General features: G+C 42.3%; 1 protein-coding gene across 1 annotated transcript in view; it reads left to right on the top strand.

The window, feature by feature from the left end:
* Positions 1 to 15,217, top strand: part of LOC142946883 (tensin-3-like) — a 42,025-nt gene that overhangs the window by 17,719 nt on the left and 9,089 nt on the right. The window contains exons 14-16 of the mRNA XM_076088503.1: positions 1,623 to 1,753; positions 2,748 to 2,856; positions 2,950 to 3,018. Coding sequence (XP_075944618.1) covers positions 1,623 to 1,753; positions 2,748 to 2,856; positions 2,950 to 3,018 — 309 coding nt within the window. The remainder of the gene's footprint in view (positions 1 to 1,622; positions 1,754 to 2,747; positions 2,857 to 2,949; positions 3,019 to 15,217) is intronic.

Below are 15,217 nucleotides of genomic sequence, written 5' to 3'. Positions count from 1 at the left end.
TTATTATTTTTTTTAAGTAATTAATAAATACATGGCAAAATGTATGGAAGCCCGTTTCCGTCACTGTGAGGAAAAATGACAGATCCTGTAAGTCATTATAATGAGATACTATCTCAAAATAATGACTTAGCATCTCATATCAGCCAATTGTAATAAGCTATTTTTTGCCAAATTGTAGTTCTTTTTTGCACAGATTGAACTTTATTTGCATTGTTCTAACAAAGTGATTGCACATTTTATTTGTTTTTGTCTGATGGAGCAATCTGGTTTACTTAAAAGTGATTGCAATTTTCTTTATTCTAGTATTTGAAAAAGCACGGACGGAGGAGTCACAAAATGTTATTTCAATAAAAATTCAACATAGACCATTTTGTTACAATTTTGTTGGGGTGGTGGGGCATGAACATTTTTCTTCCTCCAAAGTGGGGCGCGACAGAAAAGGTTTGAGAACCACTGCGTTACAGTAACATTTTCTAATTTTCGTAATATAACTTGTGTTCTAGCTGAGTACAAGAGCTGTCGAGTGTTTTACAAATTCTTCAGTGTTTCTACCGTGACAACCTTCTAACTGCGCTACTCATGGCACAAGTAAACTAGCTACCAAGGCAACCGAAAATAATCCTCGTGACACTTTTTGGCTTTTTACCTCTTTCGCCGTCCCACGAGAGTTTTAACACCATTCACGCTCCCAGAAAGCAGAGCTTTCCTCTCAGTTTCCATATTCACCAACAGCCGAGACAAAGATCCAGAGCGGTACTTGCTTGCACCGGTAGCCCACGTTACGCTTGTCAATTAAAAAGATAATTTCGCATCTCAAGAAAAGTTTGTCGTGAAGCTGTTGAAGTATAAGACTGTGAAAATACGTAGAAAGACTACACACCCAAAAGTCGTGCAAGTCAACGTTAGCTAGCTGGCATTAAACTTTGTATAACACTCACTGTAACCTTGTGCAGCCGGTCCAAGGTCCTGTGAGTTAGTAGCATTAGAAGAGACGATGTTTCTGAAGGCAGATCAGGTTTTGAATTGAACTGGCTGATAGCAAATATTTTGCACCCCCTTGTAACGATAACTGTATCGTTCGAGTGCTTTAACTTAAACAAAAGGTTTAGTTTACAATCATACTTTATCAAAGCTGATCAATACAGGATTTTTTAAAGCTGGTACAGATGTCGATATTTAAGTGTTTTAAAAACTAACCAGTAACCTGATGATGCACTCACATCTGAAAAGAGAACTGGACCGATCGTCCGACAGATGTTTTGTTCCGACGACTCGCCATAATGTTCCACCATCTGGTCACGGTGAAGTCTTGTTTGGTCACACAGGGTCTGACCTGATGACAGGAGCTGCCCAGTGCCATTAAGACGCTTTTGTCAGAGACAAACACGCTAACACATGAACCACTGTCATCACCTTTAATTGCCATTTCCCAACAATGCGTCAGTGCTGTTTAATGCTGTGTTTTTGTTAGACCAAACTGTTTGTGGACATTTCATTTCATAGAAGAATGCATGACTGTGTTTGATTCTTTGGCTGATTATATTCCAGATTATAATCGGTCTGACTGTCTGGCTCTCCTTATCTGCCTCCCACGCCCGCCCTCCCCTCTCTCGTTATCTCAGGTTGGAAGCAGCAGATGCAGGTCAGTGACGTGACGGACTACGCTGGTCTCCATTCTCCAGGATGGAGGCAGGGTGGTGCTCAGAGCTTCAGAGGCTCACCCGTCTGCACTCCCCCCTTCTCACCATCTCAGGTGATCCCAATTTCCCAGTTCCTCGCAGACACTTTGACACAAATGTACTGTTTTCAGCAAGACAGCTGTTTTGAGAGAAAAAAAGCTGTTAAAATGTACACTATACCTGCTCAGCAGCAAACAGCAGAGAGACACAGTTAGAGACTCGCTGGTGAACATAGGGGAGCATTTAGCAGGAGTATGTGGAGACCAAACATAGAGCTATGTCTTGATTTAAAAAAAATAAATAAAAAATGCATCGACGGGGGTTGATGGCTCTTGTAGCAGTCTGGAGCTCTGCTATCCGTCAGCTGCAGTTCCAAAAAGAGACGTAGAATATCACATGCTAGTTTACATACATGATTAACTTGTATGATTGTTTTTTGTGCAATGTACTATGACACCTAAGAATCCTCACTTTAGATGTTGTTGCATGTAATGTAATGTTTATTTATGATGTTATTGCATCTCAAACTGCTGCTTGAATTTATGTGGATTTATTTACTTTTTTTATTGTTTCAGACTTGTGCTCGAGCTTGTTTAACGTCGGTCTTGAATCGAATACAACGCCAATTTGGTCTTAATGTCTTGACTTGTCTTGAACTCCCAAAACTTTCAAAGACTGTGAATTCGCGTGTTATTGAATTACATAAAAGAAAAAGATTTATCACTTTAAAATCAGTTCAAATGTCTGTATAGATTATGATTATGTAACTTTATCTGCATCTCTGTAGATGTTTCTTTTCTACCTTCCTCCCTCCCTCTTTTCTTTTTTTTGATGTTTCTGCTCTTGCACTCACTGAAGATACGGCTGGGTGGCATGAATGGCCAAACTGTTTACATCAAAACAGAGGCTGTAGCCACACACAGATCACAAGACTGATATCTGCTGATGTGTGTGTGTGTGTGTGTGTGTGTGGGCTTCTTCGCCTGTATGACTTACAAAAACATGTTATTGACTTTTCCCCTTGTTTTTTTTCTTACTTTCTTTTATCCTTTTGTTCTTTTTTTAAAGCATGGACATCTCTACAAAACCAACACTGTGGACTATCCGGGACAGACGGACAGCCCTGACATTGTCCCGGCTACTCCGTCCTTCCCAGTGTCTCCTCCGACGCCCTACGGTAAGAGATAAGGTCAGAATGGACACTTGATGCGTCTTGATGTGGGTGTGTCCGCAGTTTGGAATCTTATCAGCGTCTGCCTTCTCTTCCCAGTGAAACATTTCTCAGAGTTGTCCCCGCTCAGGACTGGCGGGCAGTGGGACCAACACAGCTGGACACAAGGTACACTTCCCAGAGAGAGTGTGTGTGACCATATACTGTAGATGTATATGTGTGTGTGTGTGTGTGACTGGGGAGACCATTAGAGTTTAAACTCCTTGATTGCTGTCGGACAGGGTTCAAGGGCTGGCTGGAATGTCCTCTTGGCATAATTTACCATATACATACACACACACACACACACACACACACACACACACACACACACACACACACACACACACACCTGTGTGTGTCTGTCCTTTGGCCTGTCCTTTGTTGGCTGGATATGTGGGCATGGCTCTGTTTGTGGTAAGTCGGGTCTGGCTTGAGGCAGACAGATGGCGTGTTTATTATTTTCAGGTTTGAGGTAAAAAGTGGTTGGATGAGTTGATAAAATGGATTGGGATATCCATGAAGGGACAGCTGATACTGGACTCTAATAATAGTTGATGGTAACAGAGGAAGAGACCACTGCAGGCAGGATGTCCACTCACTTCCTGTTCTGGGAGGGGACGGGAGGAGAGGGGAGGGTCTTTTGTTACTGGGATATCCTGCCCGAGGAGATATGTACCACACAGCTGCAGAAGAAATTTACTGTGGTGTCAAAAAACACAAGCGTCTTTCAGCGGTTGTGTCTCATATCTGATCCGAGTGTCATGTGCTTTTGTGCTTTACCGCAGAGGGAAAAAAGACAACATGTGATGTGACAATAATTAGCACAGGGAGGGTGCTACTGTGGGAACGCGACCAAAATCTCGGACAAAAATAATTTCAACAGTTTCTGTAGACTCATTCTGTTGTGAAGTATGAAAAAGATGGTAAATCTGGAGGATAAACATATCAGGTTTTCCATCTTTGTATCCTGACTTGAACATAACTGGCCTCGGCAAAATAATGAAGCAGAAAACAACATCAAATAGCAAGTTTCTCTACTTTAATAGTCCAAAACCAACAAAAACAAATGGCTAAAAAGGAACAAAGTATTTCTAAATATGTGACCCTCTGCAAGGCGTCCAGGTGGGTGGGACGAAATACATGTATTCAGCAATATTTTGGCATCACTAGAATTAGTATTCACAACATTTGTTAAAGGTAGAACCACTATTTTATTAAACATTTATAAATGATCATATGGAGGCATTGACTCATGAAAGGGAAGTAAATGCATCCTGTTAAAATGCTGATTTTGAAGAGATTTAGCTGATTGCTTGTCAACTGGATACTACATAATGTACTACTATCACACACTGGATTCATAATATCATAGCAAACGTGCAGAATTCTGCAGTATAATTCAAATGCAGCAGAGAGTGACTGAGTTAGACCCGAACAGAGCGATTGATGAGGAGTTTATGACTGTATAAGTCTTTGCATTTTGACCATTTGTACATGTTAAATGCTGAATTATAGATGGTATACAGAGCTGTTTTTAAGGTGTTCATTTTATTGTGATGTTGCGTGAGCAATTTGTCTTGCATCAGGACAAAAACAGAAACAGATGACAAAACAGACAAAAGTGATTTCATCGCACCGCACAGTTTCTTTTTAAAACTCAACTCAAGCCCTTTATTTAAGGGTTGTTTATGTTCAGGATGTTAATCAAGTCAAGCTTGTTTTAATCTTAAAATTGAACGGCAAACATTTCAATATCAAATCTGTTTATTATCAGTTCACATCAAATATTGTGACCGTAGCATATTGTCATCCATTTATTGATAACAAACCCAAAGAACTACTCATGATGACATTTTGCTCTGTATTGCAGACGGATCAGTTCATTCTCTTAAAGGGCAGATCCGCCTGTTTATTGTAAACACCTTTGAACGGGCCGGATGGAGAAGGAGCTGATGAAATCATTCCTTGTGTACAGAAAAAACACACCAGATTATTTTTCTCCTCTGGATGAACAGAAGAATTAACAAAGGACACAGAATATCTGGAGCTCACCCCCAGTCTGGGGGGGGGGGGGAGGGGGGGACGAGAGTTTCCTGTTTCCCACGTTAAAGGCAGACGATTGTCTGAAAAACAATTCAGATTCCCCCATTTAAATTATTTGTACTTAATGTTAGTCATTACTGTGATCACAGTTTGACCCGAGGCTACTGTAATGTGGGCAGCAGCAGATAGCTCCAAAACAACAGCGGAGCACTCAACCAGCTGTGCTGAGCCCTTCAGCTGTGCTCCCACTGTGTTATCACCGGGCTAATCACACTGGGCGTTCGGGGATCCTGGTATGTTACGTGCATGCTGTGAGGTTATCATACAGACATTTACAGAAGTACAGTGATCCAGGGAGGTACTGTTTGGGGGATTTTAAGTCAAAAACGTCTACACATCAGTGAAAACGTCATAAATCTAGATTAAAACTAAATAAATTAAGATATGGATGTAAAAAATATGAATGCGGTGCATCTTTCAGCACCACAGAGGCGAAGAGAGAAAGAGAGCGATGCTGTTTATTTCAATAAGCAGCCTACACTTTATTGCTGAACATTTTACTAATCCTCCCTCCTGTGGATAAAACGGTGGTTTGGTCTGACCTTTTCACTCAATATCACTGCGGCTGGAAGAGAGGTTGATGAGAGCAGTAAGACTGAACCAAAACAGTAAATTTATAGTACTGCAAAACCAAAACAATGAGCTGCTAGAAACGCTCTGCAGAGCTGAGGGGAACTGCAGAGTTTGGTGATAATTATCTGCGTGTTTGTCACTATGAGCGACTCCTTTCACGTTACACATTTCATCCATGGTTAACATAGAAATATTGATTGTTGTTGCTTTGAGTTGAATTTCTGCTCAAATTTGACAAGAGTTTACATAGAAGCATGGTTTCAAAAGCATTTCAGGATCTACATGTCAATGTAAATTAGGTCCCATCAACATTTTTACACCAAATTTATCCCAGTTAGACCACTACGTGGCTTTTGATATGCAAAATCACAAAGTCAGTCCTTACAGGGATTACTTAAATGCAGGAATGTGGCTGATGGGTGACACACATGTCATTTGAGAAACCAGCCTGCCTTTGGCTTGAAGGTATTGTCGTTCTGACTTCAACTATTGGGTATTAAAAGTATTTCATCAAAGAAAATTCTTTAACCAAAGACAGAAATGTAAATCAACAAAATCTTTCAGTGTACGTCAACAGACGGACTGCATTCTTTATGTCTATTCTATACTTTACACATCGCAAAGTCACGACAGCATTTTGCCTTGCATCAACCCAAAGACGAACTCTGCTGCTGCCTCTGTATACTTTCATTTCCTAGTGACGACAAAGCGCAGCCCTAAAATGTTACATAATAACATTTCCTTTGTGTACTTGTGGCCGAATCAAAATAAACAGCGATAAATGCAGAAGCTCTCAGCCAGCGGACGCAGGTTTCGGCCAAAGGAATGTAGATGCTGTTATGAGCCGAGGCTTTAGCGAAGGCAGATGGTTGGTTCAGACAAACACTTGACTGTCTGAACCTCAGGGGTCAAAGGTCAGGAGAAAGTACCCGGGAGTGGGCAGAGAGGACAGGGGAAACCTCTCCTCCTCCTTCAGACGATTGGATTTGTTGTCAGTGATGAACGAGAGCGACGATACATCTTAAAAGTTTTCAGTGCTTCCCCCCGTTTCCAGTCTTTACGCCGAGCTACGCTAACCGGCTTCATACTGAACAGCCACATAGTGGTAATGTTCTTACATGAACGTGAATAAACATACCCAAAATGTGAAAACTACTCCTTTAATACAGGGACGAACACTAGACAACAACATACTCTTAAGTCATTATCCTTTGCTAATGCTTTTCGAGGTTGTCACAGATGGACAGAGCTCATTTCCTGTGACACGGGACAGGTTAAAATAATGCACGCAGCACATGTCCCCGCTGACACACAAGTAAACTCAACACAATTCAATCAAGAGCTGTATTGTGTAATTTATGATGTCTAAGATTAGACACATGGCAGGAGACATGGTCAGTGTGTGTCTGCATGCCTTTGTCTCTGTGTTTGTGGCGAGCAGATGGTGGGAGTGGACACACATGCCTTGACAGAGAGGCCATAGAGACACCCCCCCCCCCCCCCCCCTCCCTCCCTCCCTACCCGTCCACCACCACCACCTCCTCCTCTCTGGTCCATAAAAGGCCACATATGACCTCTGACCACTGGAGTCCATTCTGATTGGGGGAAAGTGCTTGCAGTGGCCCAGCAGGAACAATGCTCAGTGGTCAGTGAGAGGAAGAGGAGGGAGGGTATGTAGACATGCATGGAGGGGAGGGGGGGAGCAGTTCTCTACCTCTTGTCCCTCCCTCCATACAAACCCAGAAGTGAAGCTGTGTCACAACAAGCCAGGAACAAACGGGGAGCTTATTTTTTTTTTTCCATCTGGGGGAACGCAAGGATTCGGGCATGGCGGCGAAACGATCCAGCCACTGAAAAAAAAAAGACAAGTCGGGGCTCAGATTGCTTTCAGGAGAAAAAGGAGAGGAGGAGATTCTGGTAATAGGGAGAGTTTCATTCACACTGGGAGGCAAAACATACCAGACAGAGATAGAGACTTTGGAACAGGAAGGTGAAGGAGTGATCCTAAAACAGGAAACCGGCAAATAACGGGAGACTTCAGAGAGTGTCACACCATGACTGCGTCTCTCGGTACGTACGAGCATGCACATGTGTGTCAGAGAGCTTTGTGTGTCAAAAAAACCTTCCCAATCTCTCCAAGCCGTTTATGAACTCTAACACCTTTTCCCTTCCTCCTTGCGTTCGATATTGTTTCTCCTTCTCTCAGCAGGGTTTTTTTTCCCTGTTTTCTCCTCATTCTCTCTCCTGTTTATACAGCGTTATCTCTGTCTCTCCTGGGAATTTTAAGGAGGGTACACATGCACAGAAACACTTCACATCTCTCCTCCAGGCCGCTGGTATTTGCAGACAGCTTCTGGAATTATTTTTTTGTCAGATGCCTTTTCTCTTTTCAAGAAACAACCCCCATCCAAACTTTGTCTTTCTGTCTCTTTGTGAATGAAAATACTTTTTTTTTGTGGCTCTGGACAGCTGTATGTATGCAGCCCCTCTGACATCTCACACTCGGTGGGATGATGAGATGGTTTGTTCCACTGCATCGTTCATGATCTCATCCTCTTAAAGGCTATTTTGGACTCCAATGTGCAGCCATGGAAGAGTGATGCATTGGTGGTTTACCATGGAGGCTTTTTTTCCCCCCTTTTTTCTGCAGAAGTCTTCAGAGATTCAGCTGTCTTTTTTTCTTCTTTTGTCGGGGTGCTTAATGCTTCCCACATCTCCCAGATATGTCATATACGATAAAACTACATCTTGCTGAGCCACGAGTTAAATGGTTCCAAAACGTTTGCAGTCATTTCATACAAAGAGAACATTGGAAGTCGACCACATATTTTCCACGCGTGTTGAAACTGGAATGCTGGTGTGCTCGATGCCACTTATAGTAAGTGAAATTTCTCGGCCTTTACAGCCCTCCAGAAGTCATGTGGTTTTGCAGAGAGCAAACTCCACTAGAGCAGAAACGATTAGTCGATTAATCAATCAACGCGAGCTTCTCATTTGTGAGGATTTGCTACCAGCTACACCTTGGACCTCAGCAAATTGGACAATATTTTACCTCTAATTTCCACAACAGTTTCTGGATATAACCTTGTAAATTGGTGATGATAATAACAGGTAAAATAGCAACAATGTGCTCAGTACATTTTCAAGTGATTTATTCCGATTAACTGAAAGTGTAAACTAGGAGTTCTTCAGTCACTGCACACCAGGTCGTCATGCAAAAATGTCAAATTTGATGACAAAGCATACAATTCAACATATATGAATCGATGAACACTGACTATTTACCTGGATTACCAAACTGTGCAGATCATTTCTTCCTATCTTATGACATATTGTGGACCAAACAATTCTGGATAAATTCAGAAAATAACTGTCAGATTAATTTATAGTTCAGCCCCACAACAGGAACGTTTGGCCAGCGTTGAAAGCAGATTGACGACATTCGCTGCCACATGTGAGATTGGGGAAAATCAATAATTTCCTAGGGGAAAACAGTTATTAGGGAGCGCTGCTACGAGACGCTGTGCAGACATCTGCTGTGTGAGAAACATTCGGCTTTCACAGGACTGCAGGGAATTGAGGGCAAAAAAAAGGCCGAAATTTTAAGCCACAAGGATGGAAAATGTTGACAACGCAGTGGAGAGAAGGCCAGTTCAGGGTGCAGAGACCAAAGTGGGAAGAAGGAAACAAGGATTTTGTTTGCCGAGAGCGTTGCTCGACAAGTGGTCTGTGGTGTCACGAGCTCAGTCTGTGTGAGATGTACCAGAGCATCAGTGTTCCTACATGTAATGACTTAATGGTGTCTGGTATATCTACACTATACAGCAGATAACATCATGGCAACAAGACACTTAAAACTACGGGCAGTATTGGATCTATACGCAGACTATGGGACATGCTCTCTCTAAGGAAAGCAGAGAAGTTAAGTATTTCACTTCTTTCCTTCAGCTAGACTTTGAGTTCATGTTAGTTGGCTTCTTGTTGGGAGGGGAGGTTATTTGTGCCCTAACCAGTAGCAAGCAACGTTTTTATTTATTTCATATATTTTTTCAGATTGAAGTTGACATGGAAGCTGTGGTTTTAGTTGCTCTGAGCAGGTGAATTAATGTTTTTCTGGAAGATTTAAGACATATTCAAAAGGATTAAAGAAACTTTTCTTTACTTTGTGTTTAACTATTCTTGTTGTCATTTTATGTCGCTATCTTTTTAATGGCTGTAGCTAGCTGACGATGACATTCTTAAGTTCTGGTGTTGAAATATCTGTCAACACCAGACTTAGTTGGATTCTTAATAAATGAGGGATGTAGGTGTTGATTTAGAGGTCTGGAGCCAGGAGAGCACTCTATATGATACCCTCTATCCTCAGACTCTTGATTTGCATACAAAATAACGCCCCCCAAAAACCTTAACAGGGGTACACGTTGGCTATATGCAAATTTGACAAATCAACAATCAACAGGATGTTGCACAGAAACCAGAGCGACAGAGTACAGCTTTGTTATTGTGGATCACTGTCCAGCACTCTTTATGTATTAATGATCTATTGTGGATTATTGACCGTATATCCTAAAATAATATGGATGCACTTGCAGATAAAGAAAGTAGCATAAAACACAGTGCTAGTGAAGTTTAGGAACCTGGAGTCAGTGTGACCCGATGGCATCAGAACTGTGGACAGCTCCCAGTAGACACTGGTGTCTTGATTAAAACTAAAGCTTTGAAGACATTGAGGTTACATGTTGTTATTTCATCAGCATGAAGTAGGTACTCACTACAACTTAAACTGTCAATACACAAGTTTTTTTGCTTTAACTTACCGTTATGAAGTAAATTTTGATTGCACAATGCAATGGCTATAGAATAATGACACCATCAGCGTTCATATTGGTCCCCTATAAGCCTCGTTTTCAGTATGCTATTCTTTCTGCCACCGGATCACTCCCAGGAAATGAAGGCTGGATTTTCATACATAAAGGGCGTGCATCAACCATTGCGCAACCAAAACAGGAATAGGATTTCGCTTTTGTTTTTCCTGGTCACTATCGGTAGCCATCCCCAACCAATGAGTATCCATGCAAGTTACCTCCCCCCGATAGCGTAAAAATGGCAGACAGTGGAACAACCAAAGTGACTGTGGAAAACAAAATGCAGTGCATCCCTGTGTTGTTGGTAGTTTCTAAAATCTTAGGAAAACGGACAGGGAGCCGGTTGTCTATGCAACAGTAATACCACGCTAGGGGAGGAAAAGTTGAAAAGTTTTCCGTTGCCACTTTAAAATCAATTTTTTGAAATAATATTGAAACAACAGATTAATGTCCGAGATGTCTAAACAACCTTTACTTCCCCCCCCCCCCCCACATTTTGACAGCCACCCAAACTTTGTGATACAGTTGAGCTACAGCTGAGCATCGTCTGTAACGATCTTTCAAGACCAACAAGTTATTCCTGCAACACAGCGGCATGTCATGACTACAGACATGTTTGGATCCACCAGGAGAACTACTTAAGATCCATGATCACTTCCCCAGATGGGTGAAAGCTGAGGAATTTCACTTCAGCTTCAAACCATGATCACATATCTAGGACATTTTTTTTTGCAGTTAAGACTTCCTTCAGATATGAAAAACACTGATATTCATTTTGAGCTTTAGGAAAACTGAGCCTCCGTATCTCCACATATGATCCTAAACTCTGACAAGAGAGAGTCAGACATATTCTTCATAAGTCAAGTTGTCTCTGCGGTTTATAAAGTCATCAACTTATTACCCGAATACTTCAGACACCAATAAACGCCTCGGGGATGACAGTATTCTCTTCCATAACCTTTTCTTTCAAAACCGCCTTGACTGCCGTTACTCTTCACCCTGTTTCTCTCCCTCCACGTGTTGGTAGCGCTGTTATTCTTCACTCCCTCCTCGGTTAGCCGTAACCTTAGCCTCTCCTCTGCCACCTCGCTAAGTCGATAAAGCTGTCCGTTCGCACGCCAAGAAGGAGCAGAGGAATCTGATTTACAGACGACCGCCTACTAGTTTGTCCACTTTTATAGGAAAATTCTCTGTTTCTGTATAGGAGGAGGAGGAGGAAAGACACAGCAGGGTCTGAGGCTGATTGATTTTTACTGAAGGAGGGAGGCCACTGGGCGACAACTGATCGCATTCTGATGCAGCACCAAGTGATACCAAGGAGAGAGCTGCACAACCTCTGGCAGAAATCACTCAATAGTTGTTAAAGCTCTACTAAAGCATTGTTTTGTTATTAGTATTAAAGGATCAGATAACTACCTGCTAAGGATCACATGGAATTATCACAAACTCTGCAGCTCTACTGAGCTTTAAGCCTCTTTTACCTCATCGTTTTTGGTCTTACAATCATTTACAGTGTAATTCAGTCGCTCATCAAACCCACAGTGAACAGCAGACAGATACAGTTAGCGACTAGCTGGTGAAGAAAGTGGAGCATTGAGCAGCTGGAGAGTCAGATCATGTTATTGGTGGAGACCAAGTCAGGGCTAAAAGGAGAGTGAATGATGGACTTCTATTCATCAGGTGGACACAAACATGAGATCATTGGGATAATTGTGTTGCTCTGTCTGCTGGACAGCCATGACGATTACAATGATATATTGGGTGTTTTTCAGGTGTTAGTCGTGTTCATCTGGCCAAAAATGTATCTGTGAATGCAATTTTAAGACACTGGCTGAGGATTTTGTTGATCACATATTAATTATAGGAATTCCTGCCATTTCATTTGTCAGCACCAGCTTTAGAGGTCAACACTGCAGCAACATTTATACTATAAAAAGCAACGTTATTGTGTTTCTCTTCTATTCAACGTGCATGCAAGAAGTAGGTGATGTTGTGACGGAAATCCCTACTCTGCGCCGGCTTTACACAGCTGTTGACACTTGCAAAAAGGTGAATTGAGTTTTGACAACTCCTCATTTTCATGCCTGAAAACACTCTCTACAGTCGTGAAACACTTGTTACTAAAACTTGTATCCCTGATCCTGAAAATTGTTTTGTTTTTATTCACATATCTGATAATAAGATACTGAATTTACCAAAGTCTATATTTCATTTATACGATTTTCGACTGACACCAGTCAGTTCACAGAATTAAAACAGTATCGTGATTGATCTGCCTCACAGAGTTTAGGTTTACATCCATCATTTTAATTTAACTTAGATTATCAAAAACAACTTAATTTTTTAAAACCAACTCATTATTACTCAACACATATTTTTCAGTGGGCCGAAGGATCACAGCAGGTGTCTTCCTCCTCATTGTGTTCCTATTTCCTCTCAGAGTTGCTCTTTCGCTCCCTTTTCCCTTCGTCCCCCTGAGAAGCCGAAGCCTGTGATCGCTGTGAACAGCTGCAACATGCCGTAGACCTCCAGACCTGTCAGCCTCAGTCTCTCTCTGTGTGTGTGTCTGTGTGTGTGTGTGTGTGTGTGCATACAAAGTGCTTGCACTCACATTCCTGTGGTCAGCAGGGAGTCTGCGGACCCACTGTTGTTCTGCATAACTCCACATGCATCACTGTGTTTATGCATGTGTGTAGGCTCACCCTCCTCTCTAATGAGATGCTGCTCAGAGAGTAAATGTTTGGAAGAGAGAAGCGTTTCTTTGTCACAACACAACACAGGAGCTCCTCAGCTTCACCGAACGTGCGACGGCCGTATGTTTCTCGTCTTTCCTCTTCTCTTGTTTTTCTGTGCCTTGCCTTTCATACCATTCTGTTTATGCAACCACCTGCGTGGTCTGAGATGAGAAATATGAAGAGAAATATTAGCTCCAGATGACCTCACTGTGGTTTGATTGATTCATTGGATTATCTCCATACAAAGCATGATGGTATGTGCAGAGTTTCAGTCTGAGCCATGTAACCGTTTCTCTCCACGATCAGGAAAGTGTGTGTGTGTGTGTGTGTTATGGGTTATGGGTTATGGGCTATGGGCGGGGGCTATTGGCTGGTGGAGGCTGGCAGGCGTGCCCGCATGGGTCTGTGCCATCTGGAATTGGTTTTGCACGGTTCGACCCGAACTGAAGAGGCTTTTGTACTCACCCGGAGCTGCCCGAGGGAGGAGAAAACAATGGACAAAAAAAACACAGTTGAAAAAACAAAAACTTTAAAAAAAAGGTTGAAGCCCAGAGCTGAGTATCACTCGGAATTGACCAAATACTATGCCAATACAATACCTGACATTCAGTAACAACACCAAAAACATACTTGCTTTGTGACGACATTAAACAAACCAGACATCTGAAATGTTAAATGTTGTCCAAACACAAGCACCGGTACAAGTGCTTCGCCTACATAAAAAAAGCCAATAATTGCTAAATGTTAGGTATAAGTCACAAACTGTATTTGTATGTATTTACTGGTTTATTTAACTGGGACAGCATACATTAATAAACATTACTGGATTTCGTGCCAGTTATCCAAAAGTCTCCGATTGTCTGTCCACAAAATAACTCAGCATCAGTCTCAGTTTCAGAGAATACCCCGAAATGACAAACTCCGTGTTTATGTCGGCATAAAGAAGCCGAAGCACAACATTCATGAAACAAATGAGAAGGTAGTGACATTATTTCAGATCCAGACGAGAGCAAACACCAGAAACTGCTGTTCGTTTCCTGTCTGCAACAGACGTTAGTCTCTTATTACCACGACCGCCATCGCTCCCTAACCTTCAGTGTTTGCTATCGTCACCATGGCGTAGCTCCACTAACGCTAATGAAGTACTTATTCTAACCCGAACAATTACCTTGCCCCAACCCTAGCCACGTTTTAATGCCTAACCCTGACCAAACCTTTAATCACGGCATTGCAAGATCAGAAAACGGTAGTAAGTGTGACTCTTTTGGAGGCCCCGTCTGTTTGGCACGAGGCTCACTGGGGGCTGTTCTCCCTCTCAGTCCTCTCTCCGGGTTTCTTCAGCTGAAAGTGAGTAGCTATGGATACTGTGCGGCGTGGATACAGGAGGTGAAAGGTGTATTAGGGTGTAATGACGACCAGCGGAGCCTCACAGAGCTCGAGTCTGGTCTGAGGTCAGGGGTCAGGGTGAGGTCAGCCAGCGTTGCCACAGATTGGGCTCTTCTGTAATTAACTGGATGAGCTGCGGTGCAGCAGATGTGACAAACCACGGTGAGGACAGTCAGCCGTGGGAACGCAGAGAGACGAAGCTCGGCTGCTTTCTGAGAAACGTCCCAAGAGAGAGAAAAACTGACAGGGAATGTTTGAGGAATCCTCAGAGCATTCCCCTCATTTTGTGTTTGTTTTCTTCATGGAGCAACAACTCTAACTGTGGATTCTCTTGTTTTCTGAGCTGCGCATGAGTACGAGTCTGCGTGTCGGCGATGAGAGGTTTGGGTCCAATCAGAGGCAGGTCACAACATAACCAGCTCAGTGCTCTTGACCTTTAACCCCTAGGAGAGCAAGTTGAGTACTGAACTTGTGTGTGGTGTATTAGATGCTCCACTGGGAGTATCAGATGGCACCAAACCATCATAACTTTTTTTTTTTTAAATAGACAATTATACATAGCAAAATGTATACTAACTGATACTGGTTACATATTCTTGAGCAAGTATTGCCCAATATATATAAACAGTGATAGGCTCAGTACTGAGATCCTTAACTTAAGTA

This window comes from Anarhichas minor, unplaced genomic scaffold (assembly GCF_050575085.1).
Source record: "Anarhichas minor isolate MPS153535 unplaced genomic scaffold, ASM5057508v1 ptg000010l, whole genome shotgun sequence".
Lineage (NCBI taxonomy): Eukaryota > Metazoa > Chordata > Actinopteri > Perciformes > Anarhichadidae > Anarhichas > Anarhichas minor.
This window is presented reverse-complemented; position numbering and strand designations above follow the sequence as displayed.